The 21,944-nt window shown below is 44.7% G+C and overlaps 1 protein-coding gene across 2 annotated transcripts in view; it reads right to left on the bottom strand.

Annotated features, from left to right (window-relative positions):
• WWC2 (WW and C2 domain containing 2) overlaps positions 1-21,944 on the bottom strand; it is a 166,150-nt gene that overhangs the window by 31,993 nt on the left and 112,213 nt on the right. For both annotated transcript variants that reach the window (XM_019921372.3, XM_019921373.3), the window contains 6 exons: positions 19,175-19,254; positions 14,427-14,556; positions 11,259-11,405; positions 10,154-10,227; positions 5,990-6,232; positions 166-255 (listed from right to left, as the gene is read on the bottom strand). In XM_019921372.3, the coding sequence (XP_019776931.1) occupies positions 166-255; positions 5,990-6,232; positions 10,154-10,227; positions 11,259-11,405; positions 14,427-14,556; positions 19,175-19,254 (764 nt within the window). The remainder of the gene's footprint in view (positions 1-165; positions 256-5,989; positions 6,233-10,153; positions 10,228-11,258; positions 11,406-14,426; positions 14,557-19,174; positions 19,255-21,944) is intronic.

Here is a 21,944-nt window from a genome sequence, read left to right as displayed (position 1 = left end):
TCCCTGCATCTTTAAATGTGGCCATCCGAGTTTTAACTGTATTAGTATAACAATTTTCCTACTTTTAAGTCATTGAAAATATAGAGAAAAGTAATCAAAGATGAACTACAACATGCCTGGATGCAGTCAACAAAAATGTTCCCCTCAAGAAGCAAACAGGCTTACTTTTTAAGTTGTGAATGCAAATATGTAGTTAATTTAGTAGTTTCTTCAAGTTTCTGTAGCAGCTCTTTCCTTCGCTCTTCCAATTTCAATCTAGACAAGAAAAAGAAATGAATTGATTTTCACAGAACTATGACCAAGCAGGAAAAGAAAGATTCTGAAAGAAAAGAAAGATCCTCATTATTTTCCCCTTGTGAGATCCAAATGAACTCGACACAGAGAAAACAGAGCCACCTGCCAGAAGGAAAGTGGGCAGAGCCGTCCACGGCCACTGGGCGAAGGACTGCACCAAATGGCCGGCATTACTGAGAACTTGTAAAATGTTGGTAGTCTAAAACTTTCTTAAATGGGTAAGAACACCTCACGCTCTTACAAGTTAGGGGAAGACAGTGGGGAGGAAAAGAACAACGAAAAAACCGAACAAAGATTAAAGAGCCTTCTGCAGGCTTGAGACTTGAGCTTCCGTTACTAAAACACTTGACTGCAATAACGGGGAATTAGAAAAGATCATCTGAGTACTGAACTTGGTAAGGGCTGCTCCAAAATCATAGTTAGTGATACAAATTCCAATCTTATTTTGATGAGAATGTTGGCGATGAAGAAACAAATTAGTCCATATTGCCAGTGTGAGCTAATTTGGGCTTAACTGTTTAAGCAAGAAAAAGACATAAAAGTGATTTCCTTTCTCCCATCGACGGCACCTCTCATCACCTGTACTGGATTTTCATGAAATTTCATCCACATTCAGCTGAACAAGTTTTTATGAGGATTTTTTAGAAAAAAAAATCTGAGTATTATGGAATTGTGTACTTGAGTAAGCCATTTTTAAATATATCAAGCATACTGTCTGTGTCAGGAGTCTTAGACATCATTGAAATGAGCAGAATGGGACCCAGAAAACCACCACGTTTTTTTTAAATCTCCTAAATATAAACAAAAACTCAACCAGGAAAAAATATTAATTCAAAGTAGATTAACTGAATTAGAAGGTACATAAAGGTCCAGAGAAAGTCCCCGAATCTACTAAAACCCATGTCTCCTGATACAGGAGCAATATTTTTTTTTTTTTTTTTTTTTTTTTTTGCGGTACGCGGGCCTCTCACTGTTGTGGCCTCTCCCGCTGCGGAGCACAGGCTCCGGACGCACAGGCTCAGCGGCCATGGCTCATGGGCCTAGCCGCTCCGCGGCATGTGGGATCTTCCCGGACCGGGGCACGAACCCGTGTCCCCTGCATCGGCAGGCGGACTCTTAACCACTGCGCCACCAGGGAATCCCGGAGCAATACTTTTGAAGTAAGTTTTAAAACCAAGTCCCACACACACAAATGAAGGCTTTTCTGGTATGGTAAGGAGGCTTCAGGGCAACAGTGTGTTTCATGCTGAAATTTAAATCCAAATCTTTCCCATTCCAGTCAGTCACATGTGATGGTCCCCCCAGGCCCTCCTCTGGCAATGGCTCAGGTGCTGCCCTTCCAGACCTTTCCCGGTTGCCTTGAACTGAGGCCTGGCCTGTGTTCTCCAGTTGAACCCTAAGCTCCCGGAGGGCAGGCTCGGGCTCTTTCTCCCTCCTCTACCCAGGCTGCCTGGAGAGCCCGGCGCCCCTCCCCGGTCCCCTCCCTGCAGGTGTCTAGATCACGTCATTGGAAGAAGCTTAAAGAAGGCCCTGGGGAGGTCTAGTGAATGTCAAAAAGTAGGGGGCTTCCCTGGTAGCGCAGTGGTTGAGAATCTGCCTGCCAATGCAGGGACACGGGTTCGGGCCCTGGTCTGGGAAGATCCCACATGCCGCGGAGCAACTAGGCCCGTGAGCCACAACTACTGAGCCTGCGCTCCACAACAAGAGAGGCCGCGACAGTGAGAGGCCCGCGCACCGCGATGAAGAGTGGCCCCCGCTTGTCGCAACTAGAGAAAGCCCTCGCACAGAAACGAAGACCCAGAATCTCACCTAAGGCCACCCCTGAAATAATGAGAAACCCACAATGTTAGTGGAAAACAGGATAATTTGGGGGAAGCAGCAAGTGCTTGTCTGACAGGCGTGTAGGTACCGAGAAGAAACGGAGGGGGTCTGGGGTCGGTGAAGCACCGTTTGCTCTGCGATGAAACTAAGTTTGACACAGTGAATGTCAAGTTCCCAGAGGTGTCTCCCTGAAACCCTGCTGGCAACCCTGTGGCTGTCCTCTGTCAAGCACTGCACCTTCTGTCTCTGATGGAATCAGAGCCTCTCCCAGTGGGAGCTGGTTCCTGGTATCCTTCCTGGGAAATGACCTCCCCCACTTCCTCTGGACCAGGGACTAGAAGAAACTGCTGAGATGTCAGCCCCCTCAGGAGGGTGCGCCTCTGTCTCTCCTCACCCTTCTCCAGCCCCCGTCCTGCTACTCCTCCTGGGTGAGAAAGACCTCTTCAACCTGACCCCGAAAGACCCCTCCCACAGTCCCGCTGTTCCACACCCCTGCCCAGCTGCCCTGGACAAGACAAGGGGGCCCTTGCACCCTCCACCTCTGCCCTCGGTGCCCTGAGGGGGAAAGCTCCATGTCATCTACAGAAGTAAGAATTTCCTTTTCCATTAAAAAATATATGACACTCATACCCCCCGCCCACTTGCTATAAGAACTTTTTCAGAATCAGTGGCAAAAACATTCATATGATTAAGAAACAAGACACCCTGGCAAGATGCAAGGCAAAACCCCTAAGATTTGTGAAAAAGGAAGGAGCAATGTTAAGATCTTATCAGCCACAGAAAAGCACAGAGTTTAAGGAATTTCAATAACTGTAAGGAAAGAATAGAAGGATGTGTAACAAGTCTTTTTTTCATTTGAGAGCAATTTCTCGTTCCCGATGCGCTTTATGACCACTAGGGGGCGAGCTCCGTCTCCGTGGGCGGTCCCGCGAGTAGGCGACACTGAGGACGGGGCTGGTGGGCACAGCTGGGGGACTCTGGGAGCTCACACAGCGGCTGAAAATTCATGTGAGTTTAGCTCCTTCAGAGACCAAAAGTCAGCAATGACTCAGAATCTCGCCTGAGGCCACCCCTGAAATAATGAGAAACCCACAATGTTAGTGGAAAACAGGATAATTTGGGGGAAGCAGCAAGTGCTTGTCTGACAGGCGTGTAGGTACCGAGAAGAAACGGAGGGGGTCTGGGGTCGGTGAAGCACCGTTTGCTCTGCGATGAAACTAAGTCTGACACAGTGAATGTCAAGTTCCCAGAGGTGTCTCCCTCGACCTCCTGCTGGAGCACCGAGGAAATACACTGCCTGCAGAGGGCTTCTCGGGCCTTCTGGCTGGGGGGATGATCCCGTTTCAGCTCAAGAGCAGCGACAAGCACAGCAGGAATATACACAGGCAGTGGGAAGAAACGATGAGGTTGGTGAATGGTAGGAAACGGGGAGAGCATATGGGGAGTGAAGTGAAACCACCACCACCAACAAAGCCCAAAGCCACACCGTGCTGTGCCCACTGGGAAACAAAGGACTCCGGGTGCACTTCGCAGGGGTTCTGCTCTCTTGCACAGGGAATGCTGGGCCGTTTTGCAGCCAAGGAGAGCAGTGAGAAAACTGCAAGGCGCTCCAGCAAGAAAGTGTGAGTCCCTCAGCCTCACCCTGCTTTATCGTGGGGCTCTGCTTTTGGCCATGCACAGCACAGAGGAAGCTGGTGTCCATTTTCTGTAATGCTAAATGACTTGACCCTTCCAAATGACTCAGACAGCCAACATATCACAAATGTGAAACATACACATTTCCCTTCCTGCTAAGATCTCAATTGTGGGACGTGGGCCCATGCGCGGTCGTGAGTCAGAGGGCCATCCAAACCCGTGCATGGCCCCCATTACTCCCTGTGCGACTCAAACCCCACGGCTGGATCTCACTAGATAGAGAATTATTTTGTATAAATATTTTATAGCTCCTCTTCCGGATGAGATCAAGCCTACTGTTTCTGCTGGAATTTTGACAGTTATTATGTGTGTGCAAACAAAAGTATAAAAGCCAAAGTCTAGGCACTTAAACTATATTTTTAACGTTACTTCATTAGTCATTTTTGAAGCTCCAGTCCTAATGAAAAAGACAAACAAGGGACTCCCCTGGCAGTCCGGTGGTTAGGACTGCGCACTCCCAGTGCAGGGGGCACGGGTTCTATCCCTGGTCGGGGAGCTAAGATCCCGCATGCCACGTGGCCCGGCCAAAAAAAGAAAAAGAAGACAAGACATCATGCCTGCAAAAGCTGATTCAAACAAAGAAACACACGCCTGTTTTCTTTCTCTCCCAGAAAAAATTTAAAGTCCACTGGTAGGGCCCTTCCCGGATTCAGATACTGCAGAGTAGGACAGCTGAGATGTCAGATGTCCGTACGTTACACAGGTATAATTATATGACATTTATTAAGGGCGACATAACACAAAAGATCACTGGTGTTTTATCTACGAGCCACACAAAGCGAACCATTTCATCATATTTGCTGATGATTATCAAACGTTTATCCTCGGACTTTAAGAAACACAGACACAGACACTCACATACAACATCGAGGTAATTCAGGAAAACAACTGAATTCTGCCTTCTCGCCCTTTCTTTTTGTTCCTTGTGGTCTTGGTCGGATGGCTCCCTACCTGGCCAGCCTTGCTGACACCTTCTAGAGATGTCAGAGCGGGAGGGGAGGAGAAGCAGGGGCAGGTGGGTGATGAGAATTATTTAAGATGGTGAAAGGATGGCATCTGTAGGGGGTTCCCCCTTTGATACTTTTTCACGCTCCCTAAAGCTGTGATGCTGTAGCTATGCGTTATCTCCAGCAGCATTTTAACTCACACGGTTAAACAAGTGCTCACGCTAATACCTCACCAGGAATGTCAGAGGTTCTTCCCTCCCCCGTCTCCTCCACCACCACACTTTTCAAATGTTTTGATATTATGTTGACACACAACCTTAAACATTTATAGAAGACAAGGAATTAGAAGGCAAGAAGGCAAGAAGTTAAAAAAAAAAAGTGACTGGATCATGGGTGGGTATTTTAAACTTATTCCCAGGTCACTTGAAGTTAAGCAAATGTGAATCTCTCTCCCTTCATTCTGCTCCTTACTTGTTGGCCTAAAAGATGGATGCGCAGTGGTTCTAAAGGGCCACATGGTCTATGGCTGAAACAGGTAAACAGGTGTCTGACCATTAGTCAGCAAGGCCTGGACACAGGGCTGCTGTGCAGGTGTCCTCACAGCAAACACACACAGGGGTTCCCTGCTTAAGAGTCCAGCTGATCTGCCTACAGAACTGGAGTTTTTAGATTAAGTGATCAATTTACACCTTCCCACAGAAAGATGAGAAAATTGCTTAAAGCATTTTCCTTTATATTTTCTCCTGCTTCAGAGGAGGGTTTCAATTGACAAACAAAATCCAAGTGAACATTTTGTGACCTGTTGAGATATCAAAGGGAGCAAGTTGTCTTTTCCTTGTGAAATGAAAAGCAATAAACTTTTGCATTCTTGTGAGTAATAAACCCAGAATAGGAAGCTTCAGCCGCTCTAACAGTCCAGATAATCTCTCTTATCAGAGTGCAATAGTTTACAGCCACTGTTATCAGCCTCGGTCAGCGATGGACTGCATTCCTGGTTTTCTGTCAACATTCCTTAGTTATTCAACATCTGTCTCAGGCATTTTCACGTTCCCCAAAAGCGTAGAGGAACCACGGGGACTAAGCAGGGTGTGCTTTACTGCTCTACAGGAAGAAGTCCTCAGTCCACTAAGGGCTGAGGCCTCTGAGATTTCCGCAGACCAGGGAGAACGGCCTGGAGGCCCAGCTGAGCCCCCCACGGGTTAGCCACCTGGGGCCCGGGGAGGGGAACGCACCTCTCGGCCAGAGCTCGGCTGGGCGCCCCCCGGACCGACAGCAGCTCCTTCTCCAGCCGCTGCCTCTCGGCACCCAGGCTCTCCAGCTCGTCCGGGGTGCGCTTCTCTGGGGTGACGAACTGAAGCTCTTTCAGAAGTTCTTCTTTCTCGTTAATCAGCATCAGCTTCTCCTTCTCAATGTCCAGCGCCCCAGGCCAGGCCTCACTGTCCAGTTTCGACAGTTCGATTTTCAAGTTGGCCATACTAAAATAAAATAAGACAGAATGAAATAACAGCTGTGCACGTAGTCAGAAGCCCCAAGGAAGGGAAAACACGAGGCGGGCTTCGGTCGGGACTAACCCCCCAGGGACGGGCGTGATGGCTGGTGTGAGGCTCCGGTCCGGTCTGGTCCGGTCCCGGGGCAGCGGCAGCGGATGCTACACTTACTTCTTATCTGCCTCATCCATCCTCCCCACCTTTAATATCTGAGTAAGCACACCTACCTACCGGAAAAAGGATGAAGGTCAAAGTACACAGAAGCTTAAAAAGCAGAGGGCCGTGGGCGGTCAGCCCTGACGTGTGCCTGCCTGTGTGAGGTGGCGGGAGGAACACTCGAGAGCTTCCTTTAAAGAATCTCTGGTAGGGCTTCCCTGGTGGCGCAGTGGTTGGGAGTCCGCCTGGCAATGAAGGGGACACGGGTTCGTGCCCCGGTCCGGGAAGATCCCACATGCCGCGGAGCGGCTGGGCCCGTGAGCCATGGCCGCTGAGCCTGCGGGTCTGGAGCCTGTGCTCCGCAACAGGAGGGGCCACAGCGGTGAGAGGCCCGCGTACCGCAAAAAAAAAAAAAAAAAAAAAAAAAAAAGAATCTCTGGTAAATGATGCCGGAAGTGCATTATTCTAGATCTTGTTCCTCTGCGTAAAGACGCTGTCCCCAGGCTAGGCTGGCAGCAACTGGGGATCAGCCAATCAGGGAAGGGAGAGGGGAGAAAAGAGGGCAGGGGCTAGGCCATGCAGTACCACAGCCAAGTCCGTCCCTCAAGGCTACAGCATCGCCAAGGAGAAGGGGGCGGGGCTCGGCTTCCCCCACCCACATTCCTCAGCTGTGCACCGTGAACTCGCTTCCCGCTCAGGGTCTGCATGGAGTCTACAGCACACACGGGGCGCTCACGGGGCTGGCCCTGTACACACGGCACTGACCCGGCTCTCCTCTGAACACACTTAGCAGCACCCAGGGCCCACTGGAGTGACAACAGGTGCTGAAGCGACGGGGCCGGGAGGGGCGGGAGGAGGAAAACGCAGCAAAGGGAACCTTCACCGGTTTCATAATTTTGCTGGCCCCAGATGTCACTGCTTCTAGAGCTTCGTACTCAATGGTCAAGTTAACTCCTGATTCAATAAGAATGACCACCCGAATCAAATAACTTGCTCTGTGGCGCTGTGAGGACGATCGGGATTGTTCACAAGGGAAATGGCACTTGGCTGTTTTGACCATAAGCACAAACAAGATCAAGGTAAACTATGAACACAACTGATGTTGGCACGAAGAATCCATATTCCTATTAAAAAATGTTGCATGATTACTCTGCGTATTGTTGCAGCGCACACGAGAAAAATGAAAAACAGATAGAGAAGGGGGGACGTTTTCCTCCCCTTTCTGATGTAAAAAGCTGTTGAAGAGAAGAAAAAGTTGAACAAGAAACGTTGTCAGGGGACTTCCCTGGTGGTGCAGTGGTTAAGAATCCGCCTGCCAATGCAGGGGACGTGGGTTCGAGCCCTGGTCCGGGAAGATCCCACATGCCGCGGAGCAGCTAAGCCTGTGCACCACAACTACCGAGCCTGCACTCTAGAGCCCACGCACCACAACTACTGAGCCCACGTGCCACAACTACTGAAGCCCGCGCACCTAGAGGCCGTGCTCCGCAATGAGAAGCCACCGCAATGAGAAGCCCGCGCACCGCAACAAAGAGTAGCCCCCGCTCGCTGCAACTAGAGAAGGCATGCGTGCAGCAAGGAAGACCCAACACAGCCATAAATAAATAAATAAATAAACCAAAACGAAACAAAAAATGTTGTCAGGACAAAAAGGGAAGTAGTTCCACATTCTTCTGCCTGAAGTTCCTTGTATGAGTTAAAAATAAAATTGCCATCTTAAACTGCACTGCATATATAATGTCCTTCGGATTTTCCCCCATCGTCTGCACTTATGACAGATGTAACATCAGCTACTCGTCAGCTTTAACCACAAAACCATAAACAACTGTCCCAACGTACTGGAAAATTAAGCAAGACAGTATTAGCTTCATTAAGCACGTAAAACAAAAGCTGGAGGAGAAAACAGGTTTCAGGAGAACACAACCCGCGTCTTACTCAGAATTGAGGAAGAAAAAGCGTTTTCAACATATGCATAAACACTTGAGACTTACCTTCTCGTCAGAATCGCTAGAAACTTTAAAATAAAACCCCAAATGGTAATAGAACAGCAATGCAACCAAATGGGAAAGAACTAATGTCTTAAGTTTTGATGTGACTGAATTAACCGATTGAACTGACAGCAACGATGTAGTGAAGGAAAGAACAGCATCTAATACTTGTGGGATCAGGCATTAGGTAGGTCTTGAATTTTATTTGGAAATAGCTTTCTGGGCAAGAAAACATGAAAGTTTCCGGGACCACCTAGGAGGAGAAGTGCTGTGTAAGCTCCACATGGAGCCAAAGTAAAGCAGAAGCTCAAGCTGGCCCAAGGGAAGTCGCGTCAAACCCCAAGGGCCCCGGGGCATGAGGCCTGGTCCCCAAGATTAACTCTGAGTTATGGCCATTCTCCTTCAGAAAACCAGACACCAGAACACCAGATCCTGGCTTTGTTTACGTCAGAACCTAGGAGTTCTGGCAGCTCAGGAACTGGCGTGCTTATAGCCAGAGGGCCCCAAACAGGCTTCCACATCACTGGGCCACAAAAGCACAGAGCAATTCTCAGTCCTTACTGAGGGCAAAGCATCAGCCTGGCATGTGAGAAGCAGACAATACAGTAAACAAAATGTTTCCTACCCTCAAGCCATTTATAATCTACCTGGGAAATTTTATAGGCATTAAAATTAGCCGAGTGCAATGTTGCTCAGAGAGACTAAGTGACCTGCTCAAGCTCACGTGGTTAATGATTTATGGAATAAAGCTTCGGGTTCTTTCAGTAAATCAAAGAACCAAGTAATATTAATATTAGTAACAGAGGCTACCCAGAGGCAAATATTATATTTAGGCAGATCAAATAGAGAGTCTGTTAAAGCCAGACAACCTCTAAGAACTCTGGCCAGTGACTTTTAAATTCTCATCGTCACCAATAATAATGGATGTATTCCAGTATCCATCTTACGGGCTTCCTTGTGGTGGGAAGCCACGATGCTCCAGTATGTTCTCAGCCGAACTGTTCACGTTCATGATAATGCAGGTTTGTCACCCAATGCCTTCCTAAATAATAAAACAGCAGCGTTTTTACACTCTTAAAAGGAAAATAATGAAATGTATCAGTATGACCCTCTCTCTCAGAACAAATTCAGTTCCTACATTATGACAACCAGCTGAGTCTGTCACCGAGGCAAGGACAGAGGAGCCTCCCAGGCCTTCCCCAGCAGAGTCACAAGGCAAGAAAAAGTTATCGAGGCAGGGCTGAAGAAGAATTGAGAGGGTCAAGGAGGGAAACACTCCCTGAAGCGAGTGACACAGCAGACAGCTCAGCATCCCCCAGGACGTCAGCAGGGGCTCTTCCCTTCAAGCCAAGGAAGATGCTTGAAGCTCTTTACCTTCAGACTCCTCAGCTGCTACCAAGCCCCGCACCTGAGCCACAGTATCACATTTCTATCTGAGAAACCAACCTCCGCACTTTGAATTGTAAGGAAGTACCGTACAAGCTCAAAGCTTCTTTCTTCCAGAATGAAGGGGAAAGTTTCATTCCTGCCCTTCTCATTAATTCTCCTTGTTCTTCAGCTTTCGGGAGAGGGGACCCCGTAACCCTTATATTCTAAGATCTGAAGGGTGACCTGGGTAAGAATGGTGGCGAGCGCCCAGCAGACGTCCCTACGTGAGTAAAGATGAATTCTGGAAAAGGAAACCCGGGTGAGCCAGCTGACTACCCACTGACCGCTACCCACTGACCGCTACCCACTGACCACTACCCAGCTCCCCTGCTGTTACCTTCTTTTGGCTTCTTCATACTGGAGGCTCAGCCTGACCTTTTCAGCCAAATTTGATCTACTTCTCACTCCGATCTAGTAAAAAACAAAAGGGAAAAAGTCAATTAACTCTGCAAATGAATGAAGTAAACTGCTTTTGTTTCTAAGAAGTGCAAGTAATTGCAAAGCTAAAGAAGATGGGAACACCAGTTTGAAAAGGCATTTACTTTATAGTCTCAGTAGGGACAAAACATTTCTTTTTAATACAAGCTTGTCTGTTTTTCAAAGACTTTAACGTCCTTTTCTCCACACATTAAATTCAAGATAAAAAATATCAGGTAAATGTTTCTGGTATCTAAGAGTTTATGAAGGGTGTACAGGTCAATAAAATTTATGAACTGGAACTAATTTCCTTGTCTCTATGAGCCAAAATTTCCATCATCTAACTTTCAAATGCATAAACATAAAATAAATTACTTCAAAAATTAAATTTTTCAAACAGGTAAGCCCTACTGTTGATCTCTACCTGTTATACTTTCATAGCACAGAATTCAAAGAAGCATAGAGAACACAAAAATAACTGGAACTTATTGAAAAGTAAATATCTACTAATGGTGTCCCAAAAGGTAGAATACAAACTGGTAATAATATTCAAGCCACATTAAATATTTTCAAATGCCAGGTATAAACCACCAATCAAATGTTTTAATATAATCAAGTTCAGATTTATAAAAACAAATTTTGTGGTTAGTTTTTAAAGGCATATATTTGTTTCTCATTAGCCTTAATGTTTATTTGGAAGGACCTTAATGTCTAAGACTCTAAACTTAATAGGAAAAACTCAAATTTTCATGTGTCTCTTGCCTTTCAATAGAGTCTCTGAATAAATACAGTATGAGAAAGTTTGAACAAAGCTATTCATATGGACAAATTCTGATATACTTTGGCACCTTGGCAGAAAAGATAAGGTTAAGATTTTTAAATCCAATCTTATGAGTATGAAATGCTGAATGCACACAGCTGGAATTTGCACCACCTTCCTGGCCCCCGTTCCATTTGCCATCGGTATTGTAATCAGGGCCCGTCAGGACAGTGCCGGGGCCAACCCTTCCACGTGGATAACTTACATCCCCGGAAATGCTTGTTTGTGACCCGGCATCCAGGGTCTGTCTGGAGAGAGATAAATGAGAGTTCACAGGACTGGATCTCAAGTCTGGCTCAGATCTGCCAATGCTCTGGTCCAAGTGAAACCGCTCCTGCAGCTTAGCAAGACTCTGTTCAGGAAATACAAAGTACTTCATAAAGCTGAACATTTAAGAGCATGAAACTTCCCCACCAGGTAAAATTAAGCTAATCTCAATGGAAAAAACAACTACTTTATCTTAGTAGGTACTTATCACTTTAAATTCTTGAAAAAAATAAGAGTAGAATATAATTTTTGCACATACACACAGCACTTTGAAAATATGTAAGATCATATTAAACAGGTTATCTTATCTTTCCCAAGACAGCCTGGGAATTATTCACCCTGTGACTAATGGTATCTTTATATTTAATACATGCATTTCTTATTTTTAAAATTCTGTTAAAAAGAAGTCTGTTTTAATAAGAACTACCCACTTTATGCAGTAGGAATTATGGAAGCATAGGATACCTAAAGCAGGCACACTTCCTACCTAGAAGACTTCTACAGTTATGCCATTTGACATCTGGACAGGATCCAGGAGACTATTTAGCTCACATAGATGTCAGAGATTAGGAATGGAGGCCCAGAAGCCACAGTCACTCAGTACCTGCAGTGATGTTTGGTTTGGGAAAGTGCCTAATCACAAGTGAACGTGACTGGTGTCGGCACCCGGGTTTTCATAGGGTGAGTTTACTTTACAGGGAGGATGTGAGTCAGTGAGAGTATTAAAAAGGAAAAAATTTAAATTGCTACCAAAGAACCCCCGTACAAAACACTAATAAAAATGTAAGAAGCTCATTATTATCAACTTTAAGAAGAGCCAGGATTCATCCTGATATTTAAAATTCTCACGATAAGAAATTAGAAATATCAGAGATCTGATTTTTTTTTTACCTAACCTTCTCTATTTTCTTTCAAAGGCATATTTATACAAAATGTATATGCATGAGGGATAAAACTTAAATGGTCACATCACATAATATATTATAGAAAAGAACGAAGAAACCTCTCAGGGACTTTGGACAAGTCTTTTCTATTTTTTCATGCAAACGGTGAAAAGATGTGTATTTTTCAAACCTATGACCATGCACTCAATCAATTTAGTAGGTCATGACTAGTATGGTTTTTTTTTTTTTCGGTACGCGGGCCTCTCACTGTTGTGGCCTCTCCTGTTGTAGAGCACAGGCTCCGGACGCACAGGCTCAGCGGCCATGGCGCATGGGCCCAGCCGCTCCGCGGCATGTGGGATCTTCCCGGACCGGGGCACGAACCCGTGTCCCCTGCATCGGCAGGCGAACTCTCAACCACTGCACCACCAGGGAAGCCCCGATGACTAGTATGTTTTTAAATGAAATAGAAGAGACTAGAAAGTAAAATCAAAGTATATTACTAGTATTAAAAGCAGGCATATTTCTGTGAAATTTGGTGTGTGTATCTATGGTTAAAGACATTTGTATTACTGGGTTTTGATGTAAAATATACGTATTTCTTACTCTGGGTCATAGCCAAAGAGGTTCAAAAGTCATAGAAGATAACTAATGTCCCTTTCTGCTCTACTGTTGATTCCTGTATTTATTAATTATTTTTTATATTTTAGTAATTAAAAAGGAATCTAGCTTTTAAATTTAATCTGGCCTATGTATAAATCCAAAGTTTACAGAAAGAATCAAAGAGGACCTGAAATTGCTAAATTATGAGGTTCCAATTTAACTCTGTTCAAGTTCCATTAACTTTTTTCAAAGGACTTATTTTGTGCTTTTCAGGAATGACTGATTTAATTGGCAGGATCATTGCAGAACAACAAAAAGTACATCCAAGTGAAGTTCTGTATGTGTTACACATTCGTTAGAACCACATATTCTAGAGCAAGACTGCCTGGGTTTGAACCTCAGTCCTGCCACTTACCTGCTGTGTGACTTTTACCAAGTAACAACTTCTCCACACTGCTGTTTTCTTGTCTACGGGTTGAGGATAATAACAGAGCCTATCTTTAGGCTATTGTGAGAATTAAATGAAGTATTTCTATGCAAGGCAGGCAGAAGACTGCCTGGCACAAAGTCAGTATTTTAAGTCAGTCTTTTCTATTTGATCGCTTCTTGCAAGTTATTTCAGAATTCCCCAAATGCAAAATTATATGGGTTCAACAATATTCACCCACATTCAACCAGCATTTTGGAAACTGACATGAAGTAGCTGAATTTGGTACTTAAATGCAGAGGTTCTGCTTACCACGGGCTCTAACATTTTTTGAAAGACACAGACTAAATCCTCACCCAGCTAGATAAAGAACTCCAAATGTCTAAAATATTACAAAGACTTCTCAGTGCTTGTGATAATTACGAGATGGAAGGGAGGGAAGAGGAGGAAGAGATATCTCTTTAAAAAACTTGACTGTATCTGCTAAATATAGATACTCAACATGCAGAATATTGATCACTGAATGGTTGTTTTCTCTACATATAAGGCTGGGTCACTGGAGCTCAGACCCATAAGGTGAGAAGTGTACAGGTGTAACAAGGGGGTCTACTGCCATTAGCATCTCTCCCAGGGTGACTACACAGATGTCCCCCAGCTGGGTCAGCGTTCTCCCTGCCACCCCCAGCTAGCACCTCGGAATCTCCTGGGGTGGGGAATGGCTTTTCTAAGTTCCTCACACCCCTTCCCCCTCTCCTCAAGGCACCTCATCTACTTACTGACAGCAGGTGACATACCCTTTCTGTACCCTAGGCTGAGGACCACTGAGTTAGATAACCCTGCTTATCAGGGCGCCACATGAAGTTTGCAGTGAGTTACAGGGTGCACCAAGATGCTAATCTCCTTAGATGGGCTCCAGGATCCAGCAGCCCCTGTCTCAAAGGTCATCCAAAGTCTGCCTTCAAATAAGCATATCAGAACCTTGGAACCAATCCGTTTTCTTCCAAGGCAGGTGGCTGGCTCAGTGCCTGTAACAATCTCCTACGGGACCAAATTCCGTATGGATGGGGCAGAAGTGGGGTTTGTGTGGTGGTAAAGGGCCTTCCAGACTCCGATGGAGAACTTCTGCCTCAAGGAAAGCTTCTGAGGCCCAAGAAGGTAGCAGCGTGACTTGAAAAAATGTTCCAACACATACCTGCATCAGATCTTGTTTTTCTTTTTCTCCTGAGCTAATAGCCTTTCTGATAGACTTCAGTTCAGTTAGGATGGCTTTGGCTTCACTAAGTTCATAGCCACTCTGGCCTCCAGACATTTTTTTATCAATTCTGTTAAAAGAGGAAAGGAAAAAAGAAAAATCAAAGAATAACCGAACGTACAAGTTAAAGAGATAGGAATTGGGTTTGGGGTTGTCTTGGCTAATTTTTACTACGTGACTCACACACACCAGTTTCAAGCTGATGAAGCTCTCTCCTTTCTCTTCTGATCACTTGGAGCTGAGAGCCCTTCCATCCCCCACTCCATCCCCCAGTCCACTGTCATCACCTTCAGGCTCAGGCTTTTTGCTTTCAGTCTGTTTGGGTGATCCCACTGCTGGCTGAACTCAAACCTCATCTCATGCTGATCCTGACAAAGGTTCAGGACACGGGGAAGCAGAAGGACAGAAATGCCAATAAACTGGGCGAGCACAGGAACCTCAGGATTCATCACTGCCACCTAATTTCACATGCTGCGATGTCTGTGCAAAACCTAGCCCAGTGCCTACAGCTTGGTGACCTTTAATAAAGGGTAGTGATTTTTATTTATACTAGTGACTATCCTGTAATATTTGGATTGCTTGGTTAGTTTCTTATTTCTTTTTAGATATATGAAATGTATTCTTCTTTTACGACAGTTATGAGTCAAGATAAATTGCTCGCCTTGCTGAATGAGTTCAAATCTAGGAACAAGGGGGCAGCAGATGTGTTCATTTGTCCACCAACGTTGAATAAAGAGCTCCCCGATGAGCTTATTTACTGCCCCTGCAGATCTGCTCACCAAATGTCCTTACAGTTCATAGGGTCACCCTGTGTCAGAGGATTTCATGTAACCTAATCTTTGTGGTCGAACGGCCCAACCAAATTACCTAATGAAAAAAGAAAACGGTTCAACATTTTCTTCACCATCACTCTCCTGTTTCTCCCCACCACCTATGCTTCCTGGGACTCATTAGGAAAGAGCCTGGGCTTCCCTTCGGGGACACAAGCCACATCTCTGCCCATCAGCCAACAACGCTATTACATGCGTTCTCAGACATATCCTTGTCTTATCCACAGACTCTCCAGAGTTATGGCACCTACTAAATCACAGAAAACTGGCTCTGACCTAATTTGGTTTAAAACACTTAATAATTTGTATTTATTTCAACGTGAAGGGCATAGTCTGAAAAGTAAAAAAAAACTAACACAATTATTATCTTATTCACTCTTCCAAAGTTTACCCAAACAAGTGCAGTTTGTAGATAACTTGATAACTAAAATAGTACTTGTAGATAACAAGTACCATTTTAGAAAATATTTTACGATGCTGAACAAATAATTAAAGTCTTAAAGAACCCAAGAGAATAAAATTAATTTTATCATAAGGTCATTCTATAAAAAAGTATAACCAATGAAGTCACTGAATTAAACATATACGCGTGCGTGTGCACACACATACAGAGTATTTGTGATGGGAAGGGACCCTAGAGATTACCTAGTCATGTTTCTTCCAAAAAAGAAACTGAGACCAGAAAGTCTATGCAAATTTAGCTTGTAAATTGCATAAACACTTAGCTAAGTAGCACAACTGTCCTCAACATGAAAGACTTAGGCCTGGGGCTCTTATGACTATTACATTTAGAATATTTGATAAGAACCCCAGAAGTAGTTTGAATATTGGTTGATTATATTTATTTCAGGAGGGCTTTATCAATGAAATTGCTGACACCTTTAAGTGTGTATCTACTCACTTAGTTGAGGCAAAAAGCTTATTTTAATAAGAAAAAGAATCTGTGAGATTTCATGAAACAGCTAGTAATATAGGTATCTCAAACTGTCAAAGGCAGTTTCTAAAGCCCAAGTAATTTCTTCCGATTTGTATAAAACCTTCAGAATTTAATAGTGAAACAAATCTTTAATTCAGAAATCAACTTTGACATTTGAAAATAAAAGCCAGTGAGTAGTTTTCAGAAATAAACTTTAATATTGAAAAATAAAAGCAGGGCTACTTCAAGACTGCTAATTTAAATGTCAGAGAGCTTTAAAAATAGATGAGAATTTCTCGGACAGCCACTGCTCAATCAAATGTTAAATACGACAAGAACCACCTCCATGCAGCATTCGCCAGGGAACCCCTTTTGGTCTTTCTTTCCCCTTTTCCGAACATTTCTACTTTACTTTAACTATTGCTTTTGCCCTCTACCTCCACGTTTTTCCTTTTTCTCCTCCACTTTTCATCTCCCCCTTTTTCTCTCTTTTGACCCTAACTGACCATAAAATAAAGTATCAGCATAAGTTGCTGACTTTTTTTTTTTTAAAACGAAGTACGTACTGTGCTTTTTGTTCTTGAGAAATACAATTTTACTTTCATCCCTTAAAAATTAAAGAAACATTGTTTTTGGTTTCTGGGTACCCTATAGTTAATTTTTTCCCTATATCTTACCATGCATGCCTTCCCTGGAAAATGTGTACCCCCTGAGCCAAACTTTCATAGATTCTGTATATACTCTTGGCTTGCTGGGTGTTTCAGCACTTTCCATTTTCCAGTTTTGAGTGAACACTGGAGGTGGCAAAGCGGAAATATGCTTCTCTTCCTGGCATCCACCTACACATAAGCTACACTATCGCTTAGGCCAAAGTCAACTTTGGGACCACAGTCTGAAATGAATAACGTAAAGAATAAAACTACATTCATTCATCCAGCATAAACTATTGCATCAAGTAAAATAAAAACCGGGGTTTAAATTACATTCTAATTCCAGATTCCACAAACTTTTTCCATTTTATTGTGAATAAGTGAAAAGTTACAGAATCCTGCAGTGGGATTCTGTATAAATCTTTTCCTGAAATATATTTTGTCGTAACCCAAGTAAAAAGTCCCCTTATAGTACCAGGAATGCGGTTTCTCGAAAAGTATGGTCTCTGGGTTCAATCAATTATTATTCAATCTTCTAGTAGTACGGTGTTGAACAACTGGATGAAAACAGCTTTATTTTGTCTATAGCTTTATTTTGATCTACGAGAGGAATCTGATGTTAGATATCCTATCTTTCTGCTCTTGGTTCAGCGGATTAGAATCACTGCAAGAGAAAGCCTGAATTTCTACAACAAATGTCTATTGTTTTCTTGTGGAATGTTATTGACAGATTCTTAAACATGCCTTGGATTCCTATAAAAATTGCTTGCAAGCAAACTGCTTTGAAACAATACAGCATTGTTACATCAATATAACAAAAACAGCAAGTTTGGCTAACCTTTAATCCCAGTGGTGAATGAGTTATAATTTCATGTGCCTTAAAAGTATGCAACGTGTGGCTAAACGCTTCGTGGTTCTCCCACCACAAAGCCCTCCGTTATGCTGATGTACAACTGACTAAATAATACATTTAGGTGATTCCAGGTCTGTTGAGTTTTTCGGGGCGCTCTGCAACCAGCTGAGGTTCTCTGAACAGGGCTGGACCTGAGAACCACATGGGGGTCTCACAGAATCTGACTTGGGCTGGAGACAAGACACAGGGATTTTTAAGAGCTCCTCAGATTATTCCAATATGCAGTCAGGTTAGAGAACCACCAGGATGGGAGCATCTGAAAGAATATCATGGTCATGATCACGTGAGGTGAGTGTCAAAAATAAAACTGATCCAGTAAACCAAATGTCTGAGATGAAAGTCATGTGGCTGGTGGTCAAGAGGAGTGACTGGGGTCCCAAAATATAACTCGTCAACCAAACACACAGAACAATCAGCTTATGTGGCCTGGCCAGCGAACACGTGGGATCTTTAACGGGGTAACGCCTTGCTGCCTTGGATACTGCTAAGGGAGACAAGGAAGAACATGAGACCCGCCGATCAGGGAAGCCCCTATGAATCCTGCATTGCTACGGGGGGCACTGAACCGGGCAGCAAGGAGGAGGGAAGGGAAAAGCAGCTGGATGCCTTTCAAGGGATGATGTCTTCAACCCTCCCTGGGGTTGTGTGCTGGATGAACCATCGCTGCTTCCCTGCATCGGAGACCCTGGGGTGGGCACTGCAGGAGCTGGAAGGTCTCGGTGTGCCTGCTGGGGTTCAGTTAGTCTGGGCCTCGTCAGCAGAAGAGCAGTGGCTTCCAGGGGCTGGGAATGGGGCAGGGATTTCCAGATCCTGCTACCTTCCGTCATCTCCATTCTCACTTGACTCAGCTCGAGCTGGAGCCAGGGTCCAGCAGACTTCAGCATGGAGCAGGAAAGGGCAGAGGGAACACAGGAGCCGAGGCACTCACTCAGCCCCTCTGCAGACACCCCCGACTTGCCCCCTGAGATCAGACAGCATTAGGTCCCCCTGGGGCTGCCAGAGGCGGACAGGCCCCGAGCCCGGGGCTCGGCGGGCGCAGGCTTACAGAGCCGAGCCTCCGGAGAGAAGGGGGAGGCCCTTCCTGGGCTCGATCTCCTGGCTCTGCCTCAAACTGAGAGCAGGCTGGCAGGCCCAGAGACGAAGCTAAGTTTCTCACTTTGGTTTCCTTGGATCGCCAAAGATTAGTGAACATTTCACACCTATTCAAGTGTATAGATTTTCCCAAGATTTTTGCTTTTTTTTTTTTGGTGCAGAGCTTTGCACTTCGTATTCTACTTCTCTTTGAGAAAACTCTTATGTAATCTATACTTCTTTTTCCTTTGTATCGGTTCAGGGGCTTTGGATTATTCGAGAGTCAATTTCAGTATTTTCATACTCACTGTTTCAAGGTTGCAAAGCCTTGTTCTTTATAGAGCAATTCTTGCTTCATCTGTGACAGTTCTCGCTTCAGCTTTTTAACCTTTTGTGAGAAATCAATGTAAATATGAATCAGCAACACAGTTTAAAAAGGTAATCTATTAGTAAACCATTAAACACATAAACACAGCCACTAGTTTGACATTGACTCGACTAGTTTCTCCTGGACATAAGTTCTATGGAAGGCAGATTATCAGCGATGTGCATTACTACTCAAGTTTCCTCTCATCATCGGACGTAGCAACATTGCTATGAGCCGGACATCGCGATCGTCCGCGCTCTGTGATAAACAGCCACTACGGGGAAAGGCAGGATGGTCAGCCAGGGTCTCTCGGACTCTGCGCTTGCCCTTCCTTCCTGACTCTCCAGGACCCCTGGCCACCCCTCTGTTCCCCAAACAGGCCAGGCTGTTCCAGCCTCAGGGCTTCGGCATGTGCTGTTCCCCCGGCTAAAAGGCCCTTCCCTCAGCTCTTCACTAGCTGACTCCCTGTCACTCAGCCTCAGCTCCACGTTACCTTTGCAAACAGCACTTCTCTGGCCACTGCACCCAGGCCATTGGTCTGTTTTGTTTAGTTCGCAGCATTTTCCAAGAGCTGAAATTGTCCTTGTTTCCTGTCTGTCCCCCATGGGAAAGTAAGAAGCATCACCCAGCTGTACCCCAAGCTTGTAAAATAAAACCAGGTGTACAGCAGGGGATCAATAAATACTTGTTGTCAAACTGATACAAATTGTTCTCTTCCTGTTATCTTTGGTAATAAGAATACTAAGGTTTGGCAGGTCAGGAAAATGGCACAAGCCTGGTTCAGTCACAAACTGAAGGTATTTTCATGGGTGTCAGAAACTTATTTCCATATAGTGAGTTATAGCCTTAAGTTTTAAGCACATCCTGTTGTATAGTATTTCCCTGTGTTTTGCACTTTTACTTCCTATTTATTCTACCCATTCCACAAACACCTATTGATTCTGCGCAATGTGTCAAGTCCTGGGTCTGAAAGTGTGAATGAAACAGACCTACTGCCCTTATGTGTCTTACAGGACAACGAGGGGGCCTGGTATGGAGCAAATAATTGTCCAACGAAATAAATCTTTCCAACTGCCATAGGTGATATAAAAGAAAAGCACAGGATACTTCACGATCTAAAAGGGGGACGGGACCTAATTTAGCCTGAGGGGTTGAGGAGATGAGAGGGTTCGTGGGCTTCACTGATAGAAGGGGTCCCCACAGGGTAGAGCCTGTGGACAAACCCTAAACTGTGGGAGGGGAAACTCAGCAAGTCTCTGGGATTTAAAGAACGCTGTCACTGCTGGATTACAGAGGTGGCGTGTGGAATGAGGTGAGAATGCAAAAGGAGGCCTGATTACACAGAACCTGAAGCCATGCTGAGGATTTCTAGATCTCCTCCTAAGAACAATGAGAATCACGGAGGGATTGTAAGGCATGAGCTGCTTCATGCTTCTAAAAGATCACTGTGGAGACTCTATGGTGCTTGGACCAGAGGGGCCCAAAGGGGCCATCCTGCCTGGCGTGCGGGCCGTGCTATAGGAAAAATCCATTTTAGAGGTAGAATCAACAGGACTTGGTGACGGACTCAATGTGGAGGGTGAGGGAGAAGATGTGTCAAAGATCACTTCCGAAATCCTGGGTATGTGAAGGTGATTTCCTGGGGGGGGAGATAAAGGGTTTCTGTGAGACATTTATTTTTCTGACACCCATGGCACTTCAAGGCAAGTGGAATATGTGGACTTGAAGTGTCCAGGCTAGAGATATAAAATAAAGAGTCACTGACATAAGGATGCTGTTCTAAATGCACGAGGATAAACGAGATCAACTAGAGAGTGTGTACGGAGGAGGGAAGGCAGCTCAGGAACACCTTGGGCATCTGCATCGCTCACAGGTCAACGAGAGAAAGAGACAAAGTACACTGCGAAGCAGAGGCCAGAGAAGTCAGAGGAAAACAGAGAGCATCGTGGAACAGACGGGAAAAAAGTAACCGGGGGGGACAAGGCCCTATGAGGAACCAAACGACAAAGACAAGGGCTGTTGTGACACATTTGTAGACCGTGAGGCACAATATTTTTGATACAGTAATGTTCAATAATTTATCTGTTAAGTTAATCTGAAGGCTTAACAGTTTGTGCCCTAAGGCACTTACATTTTATTAGGGAGAAGGAAATAGAAAGAATTGTGTTGCAAGGCCCAATTCCTAACTAAAAGAGAGGTACAAACAATGTTACTGGAACCCAAAGGAGGAGAGGACTACTTAGGCCAGGGGAGGAGGGCTGCCCTCAGAGAGAAGGATCTTGAAGGTACTTTAATATTCATGCATAGCAACAAGCTCACTCACAGTGTCCAGTAAAGACATTGCAGTTTTAGTATCAGACTATCATCATGTCAGGAGCCATCAGTAACCGACAGCTCATTCCACATGTAATTCTACTTCTGACAGCACTCTCAAAAGCTTTTCACCAAAAAGACTAACATTTTTATTTAAAAATAACAACAGCAATCCAAAAATCAATAGTAACTGGGCTGAAACCTGTCTCTACCTTTGAAAACACAGTTGACAAAAAAAACCCAAAACAATGGTACTATCAAGCCCTCTTGGAACAGCTGAATTAAAACAATTAGCGTATCTCATGGTCATAAAATGGCACTCCACTTAAAATCATTTGGGCTGCGATGACACACCCATTTACTTTCTTTCAAAAATTATCATTGTAAATTTAACTTTT

The sequence above is a fragment of the Tursiops truncatus genome, chromosome 21 (assembly GCF_011762595.2).
Source record: "Tursiops truncatus isolate mTurTru1 chromosome 21, mTurTru1.mat.Y, whole genome shotgun sequence".
Classification (NCBI taxonomy): Eukaryota; Metazoa; Chordata; class Mammalia; order Artiodactyla; family Delphinidae; genus Tursiops; species Tursiops truncatus.
This window is presented reverse-complemented; position numbering and strand designations above follow the sequence as displayed.